The sequence below is a fragment of the Amaranthus tricolor genome, chromosome 7, assembly GCF_026212465.1.
Source record: "Amaranthus tricolor cultivar Red isolate AtriRed21 chromosome 7, ASM2621246v1, whole genome shotgun sequence".
NCBI classification, from domain to species: Eukaryota; Viridiplantae; Streptophyta; class Magnoliopsida; order Caryophyllales; family Amaranthaceae; genus Amaranthus; species Amaranthus tricolor.
In genome coordinates, this window is record NC_080053.1 from 11,863,310 (window position 1) to 11,886,280 (window position 22,971).

The following is a 22,971-nucleotide window of genomic DNA, read 5'->3' on the forward strand; positions in this document are numbered from 1 at the left end:
CATTTGCTGATCCAACTCCATTAGAGTAATATCATATTTGTAGTGCATGCGTCAGTGCTTGCGCTGTACCCCTGTCCTCTCCTCATCAAATAATCTGAGTAATCTAATAGAAGTACTCTCTAAAACTACCTAATCTAACATTTTTGTTGCTATTCTACCCTTTCCCTTTTAATGGGATTCTTTATTCAATAAATTACACATACGGCTTACTGCAATCAGATCCAGCTTACCAAAAAACAAGTAGAAAATGACCTTTGAAAGTTGAAAGTAGCCGCCTTTTGCCGAATTAACAAAACCCACAATTACTTTATATTAAAATTTCTTAAAAAGGGAAAAAAATGGAAGAAATACGACAAACAGAGGACCCTTGTGTTGTTTTATACAAGTGTTCTTATTTGAAGTGTGTGAATTGTGTGTTGCAGCAGGAGAAGCCAGGAGATGATGGGTTCAGGTCAAGAAGAAAGGGCCAGGCTGATTGTATACGAAGAAGATGAAATGAATCAAGGGTTTAAGAGAAGAGTATGGGAAGAATCAAAAAGGATGTGGGCAATTGCATTTCCTGCAATGGTGTGCCGTGTAACAACTTATGGAGCTTATGTGGTTTCTCAAGCTTCTTTTGGGCATATTACTCAAGTTGATCTTGCTGCTTATGCTCTTGTACAAACCATTTTAGTCCGCTTTTCTAATGGTATCCTGGTATGCTTATTCTGCTGCTCCCTTTTATACTGTGTCAATGTGACAAATCTAGTATAGGGTAGGCTAAACACTTATCTTTGCACGTGTGTTGAATGAACTTGGAAGTCATTCCTATGTTATATACTTGTATCATCATCATCATCATCTCAGAGTCCAGACCAAGGTGGGGTCTGGGGAAGGTGGGAAAGAAGGCAGACTAGTACCCTTATTACAAGGAGGTCGCGATTGAAAAGAGCCCCTCAACTCGAACATTGTGTTATATACTTATATATGCTATACAATTCAACATTATTTTGCATAATGTGTGTATTTTTTTGTAAATTCTGTTCCAAATTAATAATTAGCTTGGTTGATATGTGATAAGTGAAAGTTGAAAGATGACTTTGATAATGGTTTAGCTAATAAGCTTAACTAAAAGGAAAGGCTTGGTTGCATCAGGAAGCATCTAGCTGCTTACACTGAGTTGTTAATATTCTGAAAGATTGGTTAGTGTCATGTAATTTCAGTTAGTGACTAACTTCTGCCAAATATAATTGCCACTTGTGCCTTAGGGAGGGCTAAGCTTTAAGAGTTTCGTATAAGAGATGCACATTTTGCCCATGCTGGTAGTTACTACTCACTAGGGCGAGGTACCTGAATATATTCATCCACTATCCACCGAGTATACCCACAAATTTGTACCACAAGCAGGTAAACAATGCTATGATGAGTTATGGTAGATACTAGTACTCGCTAGTCACTAACCCATTTTAGGATATTAGTAGAATCCAGCAAAAATTAACAAATTCTTTAAAGGCCCAGTGCAATTTCAAAAATTATGATATTTTGTAACAACTTTGTATCCTTAAACGCTTAACATATTCTATGTAATTTAATATTGAGGCCTCCGATTTTTGGGTCCTGTGCAGTCGAACTTGTTGAACATGCTCAGAACCTCCCCTGATATTCCCAGCATACTCTTTTGTTTTTGTGGCACTCTTAAACTCTTATTTTGTGGAGCTATATTTCCTCAGCACTATCACAACACATGACACTAATTTCCAGTTTGCTTTCCTGGCTACTATAATATACCACAAATGACCCAAAGATTATAGTTCTACTATGACCAAGGCGGCCATTCTATATAAATAATTAGGGGTATTTAGTTTTTACCACTTCCAATTCTGTTTCTAATACTTGCTGAGCATCTGTGTAGTGCATTATAGTGGACTCACGACTGTGACTGGACATAGAAATTTCTGGGTTTTACATGGAAATTTACTTTGCTAACTTCTTCCATTGATTATTTAGCTAATTCATCTACTGTCTGGAATGGACACTTTATTCTTTTCTTTTTCTTGTCTAGCTGAACTTGTTTTATATGTAAAATCACTCTGTATCCTTTTTTTTTTTTTTTTTTTTTTTTTTTTTTTAACCTAGAAGAACATATTTTCTTTGTTACTGTGCTTTTAAGGTAAACAAAGGAATCAAAACCTTAGAAACACTTGTACTATGAGTTTTAGGCTTCAATAAACTTTCAATATTGTTAACCGACGTACAAATGTAATAAATGTACAGTGTTGCAGCAATTTTGCTAACTTTATGATGTTTCTTCAGCTAGGCATGGCAAGTGTGACGGAAACTCTTTGTGGAGAAGCCTATGGAGCGAAACAATATGACATTCTGGGAGTACACTTACAAAGGTCATGGATTGTAAATTCTGCTGTAGCAACTGCAATGGTGCCGTTCTATGTTTATGCTACACCTCTCCTCCGAGTCCTAGGGCAAGAGGAGGATATTGCTGTTGCTGCTGGAATCATATCATTGTGGTTCATCCCCGTTCTATATCTCAATGTTTATGGCATGACAATGCAAATGTTTTTGCAAGCCCAACATAAAAATACAGTGGTTACATGGCTGTTTACGATATTGTTTTTTGTGCATGCCTTGCTGTCATGGGTTTTTGTGTATATAATGAATTGGGGGCTTCCTGGGGTAATGATTGCATTGATCATTGCATTTGGGGTAAAAGTTCTAGGTGAGGCTATTTACATATTTGGAGGTTGGTGCCCTGTTACTTGGAAGGGATTTGATAGAGCCGCCTTTGCTGAACTAATGCCTGTTCTTAAGTCCTCAACTTCTTCAGGAGTGATGCTTTGGTAAAGCCTCTCTCAAACTGAAATATTGATCCCTGTTTATGCCTGATTTCTTTGTTTGCTTAATTATTTTGCCTAAGAAATCGACATTTGAACTTTAATTATCCAGTAGATTTTTTAAGACTAGAAGGTATTTTTAAGAATTGAACTAACATTTTAAGCTTTTCAGAAAAGAACTTACAAGTGTATGACAAAGATAAGAGTTTGAGGCTTTGAGCCTCTTACCTTAATAAGGAAGTGGTGCTTGATAATGATTTTATTGAAATGTGTTGTAAACTATTGATTATAACGCATTTATGATGAACTATTGAAATGATTCTCAACCATTGAATTGTTTTCCCTCTTTCAAGCTTTTTAAAGTCTAAACGTAGTTACAAATTCATTTAAATTTCTCATAAGCTATTATTTTTTGATGAAAAAAATACTAATAACTTCGATTTGGTTATTACATTCAAGTCCAATTTGCAATTTTCTTCCTCAGGTGTTAGGTTTCATATAGTTTGACGGAAAAAATTTCCATGGGAAATAGATTTCAATGAAAAATGTTTTCCCTCAGAAAACACAACGACAATTTTTTTGGGTTCGATACAAAACTCCTAGAAATCTAAAAGGACTTCTTAGAGATATTGAGAGGAGATAGTATGAAAAATTGTCTCCACTCATGTTTAAGAGAAATAAAATTATAATGGGTGGAAAATTTTTTCCCTTGTAGTTTCCCTCGCTAAAATCAGTCCAAAAAAACAATGGAAAATGAGGAAACTAGTTTTCCAAGAAAAAGTTTTGCCGCATAACACACCCGTATTTCCACAGCATCGCCAATCACCATTTTACCATAAATCATGTTTCTGCTATGTACTTTGATGGCTGCATTATGAACATAATATTCAATTTTGCTTGACAAAAGATCCATTTCTGTACGATTGACAAAAGATGAACTACCCTCTTTTTCACCTCTACTTTTCTCTGGTATCTCGCTCCATTCTCTAACTTGAGCCTCACTATAAAGTTTTAAATTTGAGGTGTACTAATGGGATTTCCAATATCTTCATAGCATCCAGGTCTGGTACAATGCTGTTCTTGTTCTATTAGCAGGATATATGAAATATGCAACAGTTGCCATTTCTGCTTTCTCCATTTGGTAAGGATTTTGAGCAAAACCATTTTGTTGTTATGGTTTTCATTTTTCGATTCCAATTGATGGATCAAGCTCACAAAAGATAAATTTTTCAGCCTAAATGTGAGTACATGGGAGCTGATGATATGCCTTGGCTTTCTTGGTGCTGCATGGTAAGCCTCTTACTCCAAAGTCTTACTGCACTTATGATTTGGGATCTGCATCGGTCACTGCTTACATTCTTCTCTGTAGTGTTCGAGTTTCAAATGAGCTTGGAAGAGGAAATGGCAAGGCAGCAAAGTTTTCGGTTGAAGTGATCTTATATACTTCACTTTTCATTGGCATATTCTTTTGGATTTTATGTTTGGCATTTGGCCATCAGATTTCCTACTTATTTACAAGTAGTGAGGAAGTTGCAAAAGCTGTGTCTAGCCTTTCTGTTCCGCTTGCCTTTTCAATCCTGCTTAATAATGTTGGACCAGTATTATCAGGTTAGTAAGTGATGTTATTGCCGATGCTGCTTGATATTGATCTTAAAGTTGCATGAAGCATCCTAGTTGCCGAGTGCTGTTTTTCAACCCCTTAATTTTTGTTCTGGTCACACTTGCTTTTGGTAGTTTGACTCGTTCAGTAAAAGTTTAAACTTGAATGTGGATACAAGAATATAAGATAGAAAACTACAGACATGGAGGTATTGGCCATGGGGACACATTAACTATGCTGCTTGGACTCGATTATTTGTCTGGTATATCTTATGTGGTGGGTCAATGATGTCAATTGATATCACTTAAATAAAAATTATAAACAAGTAATATCAATTAGTAGAGTTAGATGAGTTGGTAGTAGTGGAATTCATACTAGAGATACCTTGTTTGACTCTTGTCTCCCCTTCATTTTGACTTCCTTTTACTGTTAATCTAAAAAATGCAACTTTTAATTCAAGGGCCGAAGGCCAGAAGTAACGGAAAGTATTCTATATAACAGTAATGGGGTTTTGTAACCAGAGTTATATTATTAAGTGTGGAGGAATCCATACATAAATAAAAATAAAGATTTGCCTAAATTTAGGGAACTAATAAAGGTGAGAAAATAATTTGTTAATAAAACTGCAACATTACAATATCACTAAAGATGGAGTGTATAAGGAACAATGGTCAGTTACAAACAGTAGCATGTAATTGAGGGGACCCTTAAGGAAATAATTTGTTCTCATAATATTTCCTTGATGTTCCACTTCATACTTCTTAAATTTCTTAAGAAAAATCACATCTAAATTTCCTGAAGATAGCAATGGTCTTAACTTTACACATGCTCTGCTGGTTGCTTTATATGACTAAAATTTTCTATCTACTTGTATTCTTTATAAATTTTCAATCGTTTACTCAATAAAAGACAAACAAAACCTAACCTGAAATTATGCGTGTCATTCAAAATATGAAAACCTGGTGTGGAAAACTGGCTTTCAGACGTTATTCAATGTATTATTTTTTATGTAGATTATCAACATCACTTGTTTTTTTTTCCTAGATCCGCCTCTGGTTGTACTATGAAAAAATTTACTTTATTTTGCCCCAAAGTAAAGTGTCCTAGTTTTCTAAGTCCTACCCATGCGAATGTCGAGATCTGACATCAAATACTCCAACATGGATGTATGAAGTGAAATGAAGGGTTCCAATTATGAGTATGAAAAGCTAAAATTTGCATATGAAAACTAGGATTTTGTCTTCTTGTTGCTTTACATTCATTATGCTTGGTTTTCCTGTTTGAAATTAAGATGAAGCTTAAACCTGACCTTGTTAAGGATATTGTTTTTTATTTGATCATATCAGTTGGTAAAAGCTATGGATGCAACAGAGTGATGTATTTTTTGATATATTGAGTTGACACGAAGCTGTTCTACTTATTTATGATTTTATCTCAACCCTTTGCTTTCCACACAGGGGTGGCAATTGGCTGTGGTTCGCAAGGATTAGTCGCAATTGTTAATATGTGTTCGTATTATGTTATCGGGATCCCAGTTGGAGTTCTTCTTGCATATGCTGCAGATTTAGAGGTTAAAGTACGTTTTTCTTAATTCAGTCTATTAGTAATACTATTATGTGATTGCCATTTTTTTTGGATTATAGGGCAGTCTTAGCGAAGGGTAGGTCTAGTTGTCTAGTTGAGATTCGATCCCAGGACCTTGCCTCGGAAAGGCACTACTTGCTCAAACTGAGACAAGACCTGATTGTTTGCAATGATGAAGCAACAAATTATACATTTTCTAATCATCTTGTTGGTTTAATTGATGTGTAAACAAGACGAGAAACCTTGTTACAAAATGATAAGTTAAAGGGGTCACACGTTTTTTGGTATATTTTTTTTAGTATGATCAGATTAGTTAGGGGAACTCTCACCCTAAACTTGAGGATATAACAAGGAGGAACACTCACTCACTTGTTTGGGTGTAGCTTAGATTAGGGAACTCTCACCAAATCGTCAACTACAAGCTTTAGTTTTAGGAACTCTCACTAAAACTCTAACTCTTCAAATTTGGAACACTCAAATTTGGACAATTAAAATTGACTAAACACAAGTCAAGTTCAATAAACAAAACACAAGTTTTTTGGCAAATTTCTGGATGTGTTTTTCATTCATCAAAGTATGCTATATATAGCATTCTTACATTAAATAATTACAACCTTTCACTTGCCTAAATAAATTCACAAAAGAAAATAAAAAGACAACAAAATAAAAGAGAATTAAGTGGCTAATCAATGTCCACATTAATCTCCACTACACACACTTAAGACTAATTAAACAAAGATTAAAACTAGGGAAGAAATGGCCAGCAATTAAACTCTTCACATGGCTCCTTCAAGTGTGCAAAGTAACATCCAAAACAGCCCATTCATTTGCCTGGTAACTCCCATTTACTCCTCCATTTAAGCTTCTTTATTATTGCATTTTACTCCTACAATAATGCCTAGTAACCCCCACTTAAAAAGGTTAATATTCAGCCATAAATACTCCTAAAAACATGCCCCTTTGAATTCCAAAACTGCAGCTTTAAATGAGATTAAAAACCAGCCATAAATCTCCTTAAAACATGCCCCTTCGTATTCCAAAACTGTTTGGAATTAATTCCTTGTAACCGACACCCTTTAATTTATACTTTCAACAAAGTACTTAGTCATACTTAGCAAAGTACAACCATTTGATGACTTATTTGGACCGTGCATGCTATGATCAAAATAAGACTTGGACAAAATTAATTCCCTTGCATTGGATTGGACTTGGACATCTTGGACACTTGTACCTTGACCATCTTGGTCATTAATAGTCATAAGATTTTTGCTTGTTACCTGGTGAAAAGAGCAAGTCGAGCTTAGATTACTACTCCACCTTGGTGACTGATATTAATTGTGCCAATTCAATGAATCAAGAAGCTGAAACTTGAAAGTTGAAACATTAATTTGAAGTGTAGAAGTATAATTTGTAATCCTATAAAATAGCCATCTAGTATTTTTGCGGGCTTCTTTGAATATAGATCATTTGATATCCTCACGCTTTAACTTGACTTACATGTCTGGAATATCCATTATCACATTTGACTAACCTCTACTTTGCTTGTGCTTTAGGGAATATGGATAGGAATGATGTGTGGAATGGTGACACAGACAATTGCACTACTCTACATTACTTGGAAAATTGATTGGGCTGAAGAGGTAATATGAAGCCATTTTTAATTTTCACTCTATTCACTTGCAGTTTCTTTTTAGGGGCAATCTCATTAGTTATCCCAAGTTTATGGATGTTCTCTTTGGTAAGCCAAAAGATTTATTCTCCATGGTAGCCCTTTGTTTCAAAAAGTTATCCATCATGGCAAGAATGAGCTTAAAACAATTGGACTACTTTAACTTTGTTAACCAAGGTTAGTATCAAAGGAAATGGCATTTTAACCATTTTTCTAAACATATTGAGCTAAAAAGGAATAAATGGAACCACCCATTCCTTCAATTTATTACTCTTGCTCTTTTGATTTAATGCAACGTTGGAGGAATTTTTTTTAATGTCATCAAATATTCTGAAATCTCTAAACTTGTTCTGCAGATATTATAAATAGCTTATTTTAATGCTCCAAAATTTGTATACAAAATAACTAAAGCGTGACCTTTTGTGTAACAAAAAATGAACTCTAATCTGTATAAACCAAAACTGAACTCTTACAAAAAAGAATTACACCTTCTAGTCCTCGACTACACAGGTTGAGATGCGGAAATGGGAAAGGGTACTTGTCTTAGATATATCCTTCTTATTCCGTCCAACAAATTTGTTTGCTGTCAAAGTTCTCTTGCAAGTCATTGCATTGTGCCCAAATGACTTGCACAGTTGCAGTTGCTGCAGTTGTGGTTTTTTTTTTCTTCTCTTCGTTCTTCTTCATCATCTCTCTTGCTGTTTCTGCAAGGCCTCCCTACCCATGATCTCAGGTCCATCAATATCTGGCCATTGTATAGGATATAAACTTGATCCCATAAGAATAAGTAACCTTATAATTTCTAATAGAGTTCAATCATGTGCAAACTGATGTATCGTGGGTCCAACCTTCCATGTATAACTTCTCTCCTCATATCTGCCAAGAACCACATAAGCACTTTGTTTGTTAAGGCTGACAGGAAGAAAGCGTGTCTCTAAGACATGATAGAGGGTCTTGTCGAAAACCCTAAGCTTTTGAGGGACCTTTAAATGGACAATATTGGAGAGATACTTTGATGTGGGCATCCTCCTAAAGAAGTCCTAGAGAGAAAACAAGAAAAGAGAGCCACCTAATGAGGGGGAGTAGCCTTCAAGAAAGATTTCTCAATTGCAAAGGGTTTAAGGGGTTGCGCAATGAGAGCTTGTAAGCATAGTACAAATATTGCATACATCACTGTACCGTAAAATTTTTAAGCTTACTGTGACCAAAATTTAGGCTAAACAACTGCAAAATCATTTGCATTGATCACAAAAGGTGTTTTTCGACCATTTTGCAATCACCACTAGTTTCAAGATTTTGTAACATGCTTGCAAAAGCTAGGTGAGCATCAAATCATAAGGTTTTGAGAGAGAAAACACTAGAGCACTTAGAGAACCAAAAAGAGTGTAATCTTATTGTTTATGTAATTGTTGCAACACGTTAATGATCAAATCTATTGATTAAGAAAGGGTAACAAAGTTAATCGTAATTATTGTGTATTGTTATTGTTTATGACATTTTTATATTGCTCTTGTTGTGTTTTGGTTGCTTGTATTTGACACGCAGTTGTTCGCACGACCACGGTTGTCAAAGATAAAGATTTATAACCTGATCACCTATAGATAGATTTAGTCTTATGATAAATTCAAGTCAAAATTTCTTGTGTTTAAAAATAAAGATTTATAACATTTATGCAAGGATGATCATCATAGTGGGCAGACTCACACTATTAAACTTCAAATTCTGAAAAACAACTAACCATGGGAATCGGGAGATGCGAAAATCATGACTAATATCATAACATTAAAACATAAATAGAAATAAAATCAGCATCATATCGAAATAGGATTGACGTTGGAATCTAAATTAGACTTAGCGTTGGTGTACCTTCAAAGTCTAAAGCCTAATTTGGAAGAACTAAGCAAATGACCCAATTGGTGTACCGTGAAACTAGATGAACATTCTAATATAAACACGTTGCACATCATGATTAAACTAGCAAACAATCAAACCAGTACAAGATAGGCAATTATGAACCCATTCAAATTATGTTTCTATTCAATTATTCAATCATTTGATATGATTTTACCCCTTTTTACCCTATAAGTAATCTTTAGCGACATAAATAGATATAAACTATGTAAGCAATAAAGAAAGCAACCAAAGAACATGAGAGACGAAGAAGAGAATTTAACTTTATCCAAATCAATAAATGAAGGCATTTGAGGTGTCAAACTAAAAAAAAGACAATGTTCTCAATGAACTAGGGTACTATGTGTACTAAAAGTAGGGATAAAAGATATATTTTAGTCTAAAAGGCTCGAAATGGTCGAAATTGTAATATCTCGTATTGGGCTTTGGGCCCCACACATCTAGAGAGATTATTGTATTTCATTTGGCTATAAGCTTGTACTCTAGTGTCTGTTTGAGGCATATAATATGTCGAAGGAAAACTCTTGAAGTCTAGTTTCAAACACTATAGGTCTTGCATCATTTTGACTTCTTAATCAAAAGTTATGATCAAAATAGTAGCCCTTTTCTTATCTTCTTGGCCCAACTTTACCAAGTCTTATAAATGTGTTTCTATCAATTAGTACATCTCATTTTCACATCTTTATGTGATATAACCTTTAAACAACAAAGGGGCACAAAACTCTCGAACAAGAGTAAAATCCATTGTAAAACATGAGATTTAATATGGAAACAAGTATTACGCACATAAAATGGGGGCTAAAATTCATAGAAAAATAGGACACATTGGTTTACTTTACCCTAAATCTACTCCTATTTCATAACAATTGTTATGGAGAGTCTAATGTTGTTGATCCTTAAAGTCTTTGTTATAGATTTTTGAATCATTAAAGTTGTAGAGGAGAAATAAAGCTAGGGGTCAAGAGATGGTGGATTACGAAAATTTCTTTATGGTTTTAAAGAAAAGAGGTTTTGTTTAAACCCTTAATAAAAAAATTATACAAGGATTAAAAAGTTTAATGGAGTTTTCCTAGGAGGAGGGTGAAATCAAGTATTGAAGGACACTTAATTGACTTTGGTGGAAGAGCGATGATGTGAAATGAAGTCTTTGTTATCAAGGATTGAAAACTTTGAAGAAGCAACTAGGTATAGTAGCATTGAAAAGAAACAAAATCCATCTAAGGATGGCAGTGAGGTGAAATTAGGATGTACCATAGTAGAGAGGGAAACAAAAGTTAACTATTGTGAGAACTGAGAACGTGTGCTTCCGTTGCAACAATTAAAGGTTTGAGAGAAAATGAAGAGTAAGGCAAACATGAAATAAAAATAAGGTCGTTACATTACATAACAATTGCTTTATAACAAATATTGTGCTAATCGAATCGCAAAACCCCTTAATCATGGAATAACAACCTTATTAAGTTGTCAGTCTAACATTTTGCCACAATTATCTTTTTTTTTTTGGTAGTGTATTCGACTCTAAAAGTTCTAATATAAGCATTTATTCAAGTATATGTTCTAGGATACTAGGGTACTTGAATTACTATGATAAAACAATTTTTTTTAAAGATAATAATTCAAATTGCGATGGACACGAAATGAGTTGTAACACCGTGAAGTGCCGCATCCGCGCAATCACAACTATCACCACAAGCACGACAGCGTCTGAATTTTTTCTATGCGTGCAATGAATCCAATCAAAGACTTGGAAAGGTGAGGGTGCTAGCAAAGGGTGTAGGAAGAAGATAAGAAGAAAATAAATGTCAAAAAGGACTTGAAGAAAAAGAGGATTGCATTTCAAATGAGGAAGATGGAAGAGTTGAATCTTTGATTAAGTTATCAAAGAGAATTGAAAAGTGGGAGAGTTCCCCAATGTGGAGAGACATGTGTTGATGACCGAAAGTGATGATGGTAGTAGAGGTGAATGGATCTTTTACTAGAGGCACTCACCTCTATTTTGTAGAGATACGAAAATGTTCTTGAACATGAAGGCTTGTGAAGGTGAGAGGATGTCTTTGCCGAGTGGAGAGGAAGTTGAGGTAGAATTTAATGGAAAAGTGTATTTGAAGATGCACAATTGTGTTGTGAGGTTATTTGGGATTGTGAAATATCTTTCAAAGATGATGAGAAACCTTATCTAGTTAAGGAGATTAGTAAAAAAAGGATGCACTATCAAGCATAGTGCAAAAATAAGGTCGCATCATCATATCACGACTGTATTGTGAAGATTTTTTAGTTTACCGCGATCGAAATATAGGCTGCATTGACTGCAAAAATTATCCGTATTGATATCGCGACTGAGGATGGCTAGATAGAGTATGGTTCTATTAAAAGGATTGATGAGGTGCAATAATGATTATGTGTTGCATTGTGGAGGTAGCCAACAAGGCAATAAGGATGATGCAATGTTGAAGCCACTAAGAAGAATGACGTTTTAAAGCCATTGCCTGACGAAGATTTGCGTTTTCGGATGAGTAAGCACCATTTTGCATTGTGAAGATTTGCTTGTCCGGATGAGCAAACCACATGCTCGGATGAGAAAGCCTAATGCTTAGACAAGCACCATTTTGCATGAATAAGCAACATTTTGAAGCCATTGCCTGACGAAGATTTGCGTGTCCGAGCATACGTGCGTGCAGGTCATCAAAGAGGTTTTTGTTGAAAACTTCAAGCATTTGAGGGGCCTTTATAAGACGAAACCGTTGAGATAATACAATGTTGGAAAATCTCCAAGAGAACTACTAAAGAGAGAGAACAAGAACCGAGAGCCACCGCTTAAGGAGGAGTAATATTCAAGAATGATCTCTCTATTGTAGAGGGTTTGAGGGTAGCTCGTAAGAAAGCGTGTGAAAGCTAGTTGAGTGCCCCAAAGTGTGAGGGTTGAAGAGTGTTAATACTAAGTAAGTTTGCGAGCAAAAAATAGTGTTTCTAATCTTATTGTTAATGTAATTGTTGAGTTGCATATTAATGACAAGTTTTGTTGGTTGAGGAAGGGCAACCAAATTACCCATAATTTTTTTGTGTATCATTGTTATTGGAACTTTCGTATTGTTGTGGTTTGTGTGATTGAATTCTCTCAAACCTAATGAAATGCAAGTGTTTTGCATGTTTGGTGACAAACAAATACACAAAGTACACAAAAAAACAGAGCACAACAACCAACAAGAAGAATAACAAGATTTATGAGGTATCCAAGGATATCTCTCTCTCAAATAAAGATTACTTTTATTAATATACTCAACAATACATTAATGACAAGCCTCACAACCTTTGAGAACACTCTCAAAGAAAAAATTGAACCTTTGATGTCAATCTCTCACAAACAACCTAATACAAGGAAGAAAGAAAGCTCTTGGCTAAACCCTAGTTGTTTCTACATATTAGTCTCTCCACACTCATTGAAGTATGTTCTAAGACCCTTATATATAGTCTAAGACATATTAGAAACCCTAAGATCAAAGGGCTTGAAGCCCAACCAATTCCGCAACAAAACCCTTGCTCGACTTGGTCGAGTAGCTGTCTTCAGCTCGAGGGGCTGCCTTGGTCGTGCACCATTTCCCTCGATCTTTGCCTTGCCCAAAGTTCTCCAAATCATCAACATTAATCACCTCATCAAGTGATCCAAAGCTAATTCTCCCATATTCGCACACACTTCATCACTCTTAAGTGTGCATGCCATTGAGTAAGCTACTAGGTGATCAAAGTCACCTCCAACATTGTGAGAGTTGGCTCTTGCTCTAACACCTAATTTTCCCATCCCTATAACAGTAGCCATTTGAATACCATAAATAGTTCATATTAACTCATTCAATGACTTTGCACATACAACATTGTTCACTTTGATATCCATCATCAACATTTCAACCTCCTAGTAGTAGTCGCCCATTTTGTTGTGACCATCTGCTTGCTTGTTTCCAAACTCATGCATTTATCAGCAGAAAACATAATGGTATATCTAGAGTTGTTAGCTCTATTTACCATTATTGGAAAGCTAGACTATATGAAGCAATTCTTTATTATGTCCATAAATAATTGTCAAGGTTTGATGTATAATTTAGAAGAATTAGATTAACAAAAAGGGGTTTTCCAAATGTAACAAGGTTAAGAAAATGAATGTGTTTGGCTTAGAAGGTCTAGGTATAAAAATGGAATGATTTTAAGGAATTTATGTGGGTGTAATATCGAATGGTAAAATACTGTTTGGGTTTGACAGGGTTTCAAGGGTTTTGGATAGGGTTTAAAGGTATTCTGGAACAGGTTTTTCAAGGTTTTGAAACACGTTTCAAAGACTCTTTTTCTGGTATTTTAATGTTATGGAAAATAAATGAATAAACTAGGAATACTCACTAGATTTTTATGATTCAAGGATATGCAAGCAAGGAACACTCACTCTAATTAATCATACAAATTAGTATGTTTGGAACTCTCAAAACACTCACTAATTCCTTCAACAATGAGAAATTAACCTCACTATTGGAAAATCATTCAAAATACTTAATCACAAGTATAAAAACAAATGCATAAGACAGAGCTTTTGATTGGATTCTTTTATTCACGAAAATAAGGCCTTTAAATAGGCTTATAAAACATAAGAAAATTCTAGAGAAAGACCCTTCACATGACTACAAGCAATCAAGTGATTACTGATTACATTAAAACATACTCAAAATTCTATGAAACCCCTTTCAAATTCTACTACTGAAATTACAATCTTTATTGAAAGAAAACTAAACAACTATACTAATAAAAACATTAATTAAAATTCTCAAATTCCAACCATTAAAAGATAATATTTCGTCCCTTATGATGCTTGTGACCCGAAACTCTTGGTTGCTCATGGAATGTTTCCTATCTTTTGATAGGCTTCTTGAATTCCACCGTTAAAGATGAACATAAACCAACCATATTGAAGGGGAATGAAGAGCTGAAAGAATTCAGCCATAATGAAGGAATAATTCAGCAAAATGTAAATAATGGAATAAAATACTTGCCATATTTAACCACCGAATAAATGAGGAAATAATACCCTCATGAATATTCCTATTTAAAGCTAATTGAAGGCTAATTTGACTGGCTTATTTTTGGAAAGAATTTCAAATAAACATCCTTTTTTTATTATATTGAAATCGTAGCTCTCTTGCACCCTTAAGGACGAATTCTGGTGCCCTTTAAATTCCTACCAAGACCTTAGGATACAAGTCAAAGCAAGACTCGTAATGAAAGGACCATGTAACTCGTAAGAATCAAATGATGAATCTTCGAAGGACTTAACTAGGAGTATATCTTTAGAATGTTCTTGGACTGAATTTACATCAAGGTTTCAACATAATCTTACCAAAAACTTCATCCTTGTATAACTTGTCCATTCAACCCTCTTCCTATCGGTATCCTTCTCCCTTTCTTGATTATAATAGAGCTCTTGTAAGTTGTGACTGCTTGTGTCACTCAACTAAACACTACCTATTAATAGTGGCGGATCCAAACAAAAAAAATTAGGTGAGCCAAGATTTGAATTCTCAATATCTACCTTTCTATTCTAATTTTGTATAATGACCCAAAAATTTCGGAGAGGCAGCTCCTTTAGGCCACACTAAAGATCTGCCATTGCCTATTAAAACGTTCTTTCTTGCCATTGCTTTTTGGTATTTTCTTGCCATGTAGAGTAGATCTTATACCTTTGCCTTTCTGGTACTTATTGATTGAATCTTTCCAAAATAAGGTCTTTTTAAGTTCACATGTTACCTTTAACTTAGATAAAACCTTTGATTAAACCATTCATTAACAGCTTATTCGATTCTTTATATTTAATGACTAATAAAAATGAGTGAAACGAGAGCTAGATTAGAGTCTAAGAGGTATTCTCAAACTCTAATATCACCATGATCGAAAAGGTTTGAAGTACCTTGATGAACTATAACAATTTCAATGAATTAACAATGTTTGAAAGAAAATAATCAATGCAAAATTGACACAATGATTTAAGAGGTTCACCCAATTATGGCTATGTCCTCCGAGGTGTGTAGTATCTTGTTCATACTATTTCAATGGAGTATAACACCTCTTACAAATGAAGTATTACAATTGAGTAAGAGAACTAAAGGCTATGTGTTTTAGGCTTGGGGGTTTGTGTTTGATGTTGTTTTGATGAGCATATGAGCTCCCTATTTATAGGAGTAATTACATTTAATGATAATGCATACTTAATACAATGGATTAACTACATAATAAACAACCCAAGCAAGTGAAGAAAACAGGATCCAATGCTGTCAGACAACCCTGCTCGTTCGAGCCACTGAAATGCTCGTTTGAGCAAGTCTTCTAGAAGGCTGTTGCTGCCAACTTGTGAAGTGCTTGTTTGAGCAAAATAACAGCTCGTTCGAGCACTGCTTCCAGACCCATTCTAATTAGCTACTGATCTTCATGCTCGTTCAAGGCACTTTGGATTCTTCACTTGCCTCATTCAAGACGTATTACACAGAACCAAAACTGATGCAATTCCCTTATTAACCTGATTCATCATGCCATCTTAATTCCCATGTTAAGAGCTGAAAATGAAAGCCTCAAAGAGGTTTAACAATGAAAAACAAATGAAAAATATAATGCAAATATGAACACAGTGTATATGAGGTATCTAGGATACCTCCCCCTCAAATGTAGTTTATTATATTGAATTCAACAATTACAAGTATAATAAACCTCCTATTCTCTTGAGAACAATCTCTCAAGATCACAAATACTAAAGCAAAATAAGAACACTCTCAAGTTTCTAACCATGCAATAGCCCTCACAATATGTGTGTTTGTGGTGAAAATTACTGAGTGATGAATCCTATTTATAGGCAAGGTATTCATCACTCTTAGTATTCCCTCATAAATCACCATAAACTCACATGTAACTGATCGGGACTTTATGTCCTTCAATAGTAATACCGCAAGTGCACGGCGTAGAGTAGTACGTCGGCAAGTACGGGTCGAATCCACAAGGAGTGGGAATTAAGTTAATAGTTTCTCAATCGATTAGTGTGTTCGAAAACGTATAATATAATGTTTGGAGATATTAAAAGAAAATTAAAACGAGCAATAAAAAAAAACAAAGAAACTTAATGAAAACAAATTAGCAAAGTAAATAAGGATACAATGAACTAAAAGCAAGGATAAAATGATCAAAAAAAAAACTAAGAGGCATAGAGTAGGCCTTCTCACTAAAGTAGTGTTTACTAAACATCAACCTTAGGTCATGGATATTTTGTTATGGGGAAGAACGTATCATAAGTACTAATGTTCTCTCTCGAACAACAAAAGCTTCTTAACCATACTCAACTACCTATTCTCATGGAGCTAATACATGATTTAAGACATGAAGCACACATTCAACATTTCCAATCAAAGCATCTACCTATTCTCATAGAGATGTCTTAACTTTTAAGCATAGATTATCGTTAAAAATCGACTCTCGCCCTCAATTCAACAACACCACAACATGATAGCAAAATCCATCTTAAACCATAAACAACACAACCAAACCAAAGGTAAAGAAAGCAATTCAAACTACATTCATGGTGATAATGCCTAGCCTAAGCCAAAACAAACTACTCACTCATACTCATAATGAAATTGTAGAATGCAGCAAGTCAAGAATCGTGAATGAACAAATTAAGCTAGTGTATCCTAAAGAGATGGAATCAATATAAGTTGAAGAGCTACAAGCATGAATATATGAAACTAAAGCAAATAATCAACGGGATTAAGCGACATGAATTGAAAACAATATAGCAAGGATAGAAGTTACTCTTTTGAGCTCAATCTAAGGATGAACAAGATGAATTGATGATTCAAAGTAATACCTTCCAAAAGCTTCAATAATAGTACATCAATGGTTCAAGAATTCCAAATTGCAAAACATTACAATAAAGGATAAAGTAAAGATTGTATTTGGAAAATGAAAATACTAGATTGAATTGAAATAGAAATTATGCTAACACTAATTCTTAATTGAAATGAAAGCAAGACTATGAAAAATACAAAAATTACTCAAGATGAAAGGTTGAAAAAACTGAGATGCAAGCTCCTTCTTCCTCTTCTCTATTTATAGGCTTCAAAAACAAGTGGGGGTGGTGGTTTCATGATTGCTCCACCACCCCTAGGTTATAGGTGAGCAGTGTATGCAACTAGAGGGGCTAGTTTGTGCTCGGTGTATATGATTAGATCCTGAAATGAAATAAAATACCAAAGCAACAAAACAAGCGTAAAATCCAATAAACCAATGCAATAACATGTAGTTTACTCACACTAAACAAGCCACTTATAAGGGTAAAAATAAAGATAAAATGTAGCTAACAAATTCCCCCAAGCCAGACCTTTGCTTGTCCTCAAGCAAGCATTGCATCAATAAGAGAAAATAAAATCGAGAATCAGTCATAGATGAACATGAATGATCTAACAAAAGCTATAGTCATGAACTCATAAGCCACAATTTGTCAAAAGATGTATGATAGATCAGCAAGCTATGATTATCAATTCTAAAAGGTTTGAAGTGTGTTCCTGTTCTACAAATTATTCTCAAAACAAGTTGTCAAGCAATGATCTTGCCATACTGAGTCTAAGACTCCCAAATCAATCACAATGGATATAAGTGGACCTCACTTTTCGGTATATTAGCCAAGATGAACAACCACACTCAAGTGTTTAAAGTTACGCTCATTCCCTCATCCTATGGCTCAAAGTGATGTGAGCCTCTAAATAGAGATGTGGCAAAGTTTCGCACCTCGGTACTCGAGGACTCAAAGGCTAAGACTTCACTAGAAGTAGGTGGATCGACCTAAAAGAGGTGAATTGAAAAAGGTTAGAGTAAGATGAAATGTAGAAAGGATAAGGGTAAAGTTACAAAAAGAGGTAACATAACTAGTTAACTCAAACAAACCAAAATGATCCATGGTTTCACACACCTTGGCATTTATTAACAACTAATAATTTTTCTATACAATTTTTTTTTTATTATTTTTTTTTTTGTATTTTGATGATAAAAACAAAGATAATATAAAAATAAACATTACACTATCAAAAGTGGGTAGTAAAATCAAGAGACTCTTAGAGTCGTACAATACCAACTTTGTGTCTAAAATTAAAATATCACCATGATATATGTAAGTGGTGACTTCAAGAAAATATAAAAAGACAATTGCAAGCTAAAAACTCAAGCCAAGTGTGATAAACCAACCACCAACATACCATCAACCAAACAAACTAGTATGCTAAAGAGTTAGGGATGAAGGTGAAAGAAGGTGAAAGCGAAGGGTTATAAAGGAAAATGGAATGCTCGAAAGAAAGTGGGGTATAATGTAGGTTAACAAGAGGGTAAGAAAGAAAAGGAATAAGCTCGATCCAAACTAGCAACTAGATCCATATAATACCCAAGTCCTTCAAGTCATGCCTAGTGCGCTACAAATTCACAATCTCATTAATTTACGTGAATGCATGGTAGGGGCTCAATAAATACTTACGGGTTCAAAATATGTCCACAAAAATCCAAGGGCGGTGCCACAAACCAAATCAATGCTCAACTTTTGTTTTGAGAACTCAAGGTTCACAGGATTGGAAATCAAGAAAAAATTTAGAAGAAATAATCTAAACTTGCCAAGGTATTATACATAGATTAAGAATATGGCCCAAAATGAAATTAAGTTAGCTACTAAAGATCAAAAATGTGCATGAATGTGATTCAAGGCATCGAAAACATAACTAAATAAAGAAAATAGTAATCTAGACTACAAAAGTAATAAATCAGAAAGAAAATCAATGAAAACATGCATATATACACAAGAAGAACCTAAGGAGACCATAAACACAACACCTCCCCCCAGTCGAACTAAGCAGTGTCCTCAATGCGACAAAGGGGCATTAGAGAAGGTGTGAGGACGCTAGGCGTCACTCTCATCGTCCTCTTCATCCTCTTCATCTCCCTCATCATTATCTTCCTCATCATCATCTCCCTCTTCCTGTGCTCCAGGACCAAAAGATGTACTACCGTCCCCCTTGGAACTGTAAACATAACCAAAATCACCCGGTGGCGGTGTGTACCATGATGGGTGCACATGACCTGGGGCGATATGCCCCTGGCGGTAATGATGGTCATATACCGGATATTGGCTTTGCTGGTAGTCGACCATGAATTGGTCGATCCAGCTCTGTTGCTCCTTTATTTGGTCAAACCGCTGATCATAGCCGTCCAGACGCAGGTGTAAGCGCTGTAAAGAGGCCAGGACGGGATCAGGGTCGGTATGGTGGGGTGAAGGTGGGGGTGGAGGTGGTGCATGAGAGGTGCCACCAAACTCGTAGTTAGAGGATGGGCCTCCGTGCTCATATGCAGGTGAGGGGCGACGTTCCTCACTTGCAGAAAAAGAGCCGCCTCGTCTTCGACGGGAGTACTGATTGTGGAAAGCCTGAGGTGGTTGCCTTTCCACTGTTAGAGGGTCAGGTACCCACCCTTTTGGTTCAAAGAGATAGGTGGGACGGTTTGGGATTAAGTCGGGAAGAGCTTGGGTGGGGAGAGGGATACCTATTTGTCGGTCATGAAGCTTCCACCATGTCTGACCATTTGAAAGTTCTAGCCACTTAGATTGAACTAAGTGGGTCATGCTGATGGTGGTGGCCTCTCTAGGTAGTACCCCTTTTCCTCTTCAACCAAAATGCATAGCAATTTGGGTGATGAGTTCGCCAAACTGTATCGGTGTTCGAACAGTGTTAGGTTGATTAATAGTATGGCGGAATGTGTGGACTAAAAGTCTAGCTAGGTTAAAGGTAAAACCCCATTCAGGGCGGAGGATTGAGCCTAAAATAATCAAATCGTTACTATTGGCCTTATTGGACTCAGATTTGGCCGTGATGGTGAAAGCCATGAACTTGAGCCACATCCTGATAACAGGGTGATGAACCTTTTTCAGAACTAAATTCTGCAGGTTGGTCAAGTGTTCTCCTGATATTAACGGCCAAATTCGGGAAGGGTGTTGTTCATAGTCTAGTCCTCCCCCCATGTCGTTCAGACCAAATAAATCAGCAAGCTCAGTTGTAGTGAGCTGCCGCTCAATTCCATCTATCCTGAAATACAATGAGGTTTCTCCAAACTCATCTTGTGTTATGGTCAATGAACTTAAGAACTCGAGGACTAACTCAGGGTATGTTTCTCTATGCATATTGAACATAAAACCCATGCCTATTGCTCTAAAAAAATGCATAGCATACTCAAATAATCCTAGGTTTCTAAGCACATTAGCACAAACAAACCTAGTAGGAATGATGGGCCTTTCTTTAAGATTTTGAAACTTATCTCGTTGGTCTTCATTCCTAAAAATTATGTTGGGGTAGTCCTCGTCGGGTTCAACTCTTTGTGGTGATGGAGTCCTTTCCCTCCTCCTTTGCCTCCTTTGTGCCATTAGCTTGTTTTGATTGATGATTTCCTAAAACAAAGATTAAACAAGCAAAGAACAAAAAATCTCTACTAAAAAGTAAAGATTAATTAGTAGAAAGCAAATAAAAACTCAAATCTTGAACAATTTAGCAACTTTTACCTCAATCCTACAAACCCTAATTGTTGATGGATGTTGATGAAAATGGAACAATGTGGATGTAATGTGTAAATTTGAAGAGTGAATGTTGTTGTTAATGAGTGAATGTAGAAGGATTGAAGGATTTTAGGGCTTAGGTTTTGAGTTTTGAGTGAGAGAAAGTAGGAGGAAATGATATTGCTCGAGTGAGAAATGAGTGTTTAGTCGAGCAAATCTGGATTTAAACATGATTCTGTCAGATTCTGCATCTCGCTCGACCTGTCGAGTGAAGTACAGGTTTCTTCCTTCTCTTTTTTTTTATTGCTCGTTTTAATTTTCTTTTAATATCTCCAAACATCATATTTATACGTTTTCGAACACACTAATCGATTGAGAAACTATTAACTTAATTCCCACTCCTTGTGGATTTGACCCGTACTTGCCGACGTACTACGCTACGCCGTGCACTTGCGGTATTACTATTGAAGGACATAAAGTCCCGATCAAGTTTTTGGCGCCGTTGCCGGGGAGTGGCGACTTTGTTAATTGTTTTTCTTGATTAGTTAGTTCATTGTTCTCTATCATTTTGAGTTGGTTTCATTTTTTTCTTCACTTTGCACTTGACCCCGATTTTTGAGTGTAGTGTATGCAAACTAGGTCTCAAAGACAAGAAAATCTTGTACCTATAAATCCTGAAATTGGGAAAAGAAGAAGGAAAAGGAAACAACGAAATAGGTCGAGCCACCTTCAGGTTCAACATCAGAGACTTCAAGAATGGGACAGAATGTAAAAATCAACTCCGCTCGACCCGAGCCATTGTGCTCGACCAGTCGAGCAGATATACTGTGCTCCTGAATTAAATCCTGCTGATGATCAGAAACTTCTGAAAATGTGAATGCACTTCGCTCGACCCGAGCCATCTTGCTCAAGTGGTCGAGCGGATCTTTTTTGGCTTGTTCTTGTGGCTTGGCTCATGATGTTTCGCTTCTTTGAATCCTCGGTGTTTAGGTGAGCAGTGTATGCAACTAGAGGGGCTAGTTTGTGCTCGGTGTATATGATTAGATCCTGAAATAAAATAAAATACCAAAGCAACAAAACAAGCGTAAAATCCAATAAACCAATGCAATAACATGTAGTTTACTCACACTAAACAAGCCACTTATAGGGGTAAAAATAAAGATAAAATGTAGCTAACAGTAACATCCCAATTAACCCCTAATTAACTATGACAATAAATATTACAATAAATAATAGAGTAATGCACCACATTATTGCATAATCACTACAAATTCTGACCAAAAACAGGATCCAATATAGTCTGCTGGACTTCCGCTCGACCGAGCCACTAACTTGCTCGGTCGAGTGAGCTTCCAGTGAAGCTACTGACTTGTTCTGGACACCTTGCTTGATCCAACATCGCTCGACCGATCGAGCCAGACACGGCTCGATCGAGCGTCTGGTCGAGCAACTCAGTCTGTTTCTTTTCTTGTTGCTTTGATCATGCAACTCTCATCAACCGTTCCAAACCTTAAACCACCCATCCGACACATCTTTATCGACCCTCTCCAAGGTACAAGACAAAGCATGTTCGATTATATGTTTAAAGTTAACGTCGTCATTAAGATTATTGACACTTGCTTTAACAAGAGCCTCCATCAATACACTCATAACTTAATGCATTGATCACCACACTTAAACACCATCATCAACACTCACATTAAGACATAAACTTAATTACATATTGGATTCCATCTCTATGCAAGCACACTAATGCATAGATTTGATTGTGCACTCAAGTCAC

At 35.8% G+C, this 22,971-nt stretch overlaps 1 protein-coding gene across 4 annotated transcripts in view; it reads left to right on the plus strand.

The window, feature by feature from the left end:
• LOC130818739 (protein DETOXIFICATION 24) overlaps positions 1–22,971 on the plus strand; it is a 24,467-nt gene continuing 1,496 nt past the window's right edge. The window contains exons 1-7 of one of the 4 annotated variants that reach the window (XR_009043981.1): positions 1–696; positions 2,293–2,834; positions 3,883–3,969; positions 4,062–4,118; positions 4,198–4,436; positions 5,886–6,004; positions 7,566–22,178. Coding sequence is in view for 3 of the 4 variants with exons in the window: in XM_057684927.1 (XP_057540910.1) it covers positions 439–696; positions 2,293–2,834; positions 3,883–3,969; positions 4,062–4,118; positions 4,198–4,436; positions 5,886–6,004; positions 7,566–7,652 (1,389 nt within the window). In the remaining variant the exon portion in view is untranslated. The other 3 variants (XM_057684927.1, XM_057684928.1, XM_057684929.1) reach the window with 3 other exon arrangements.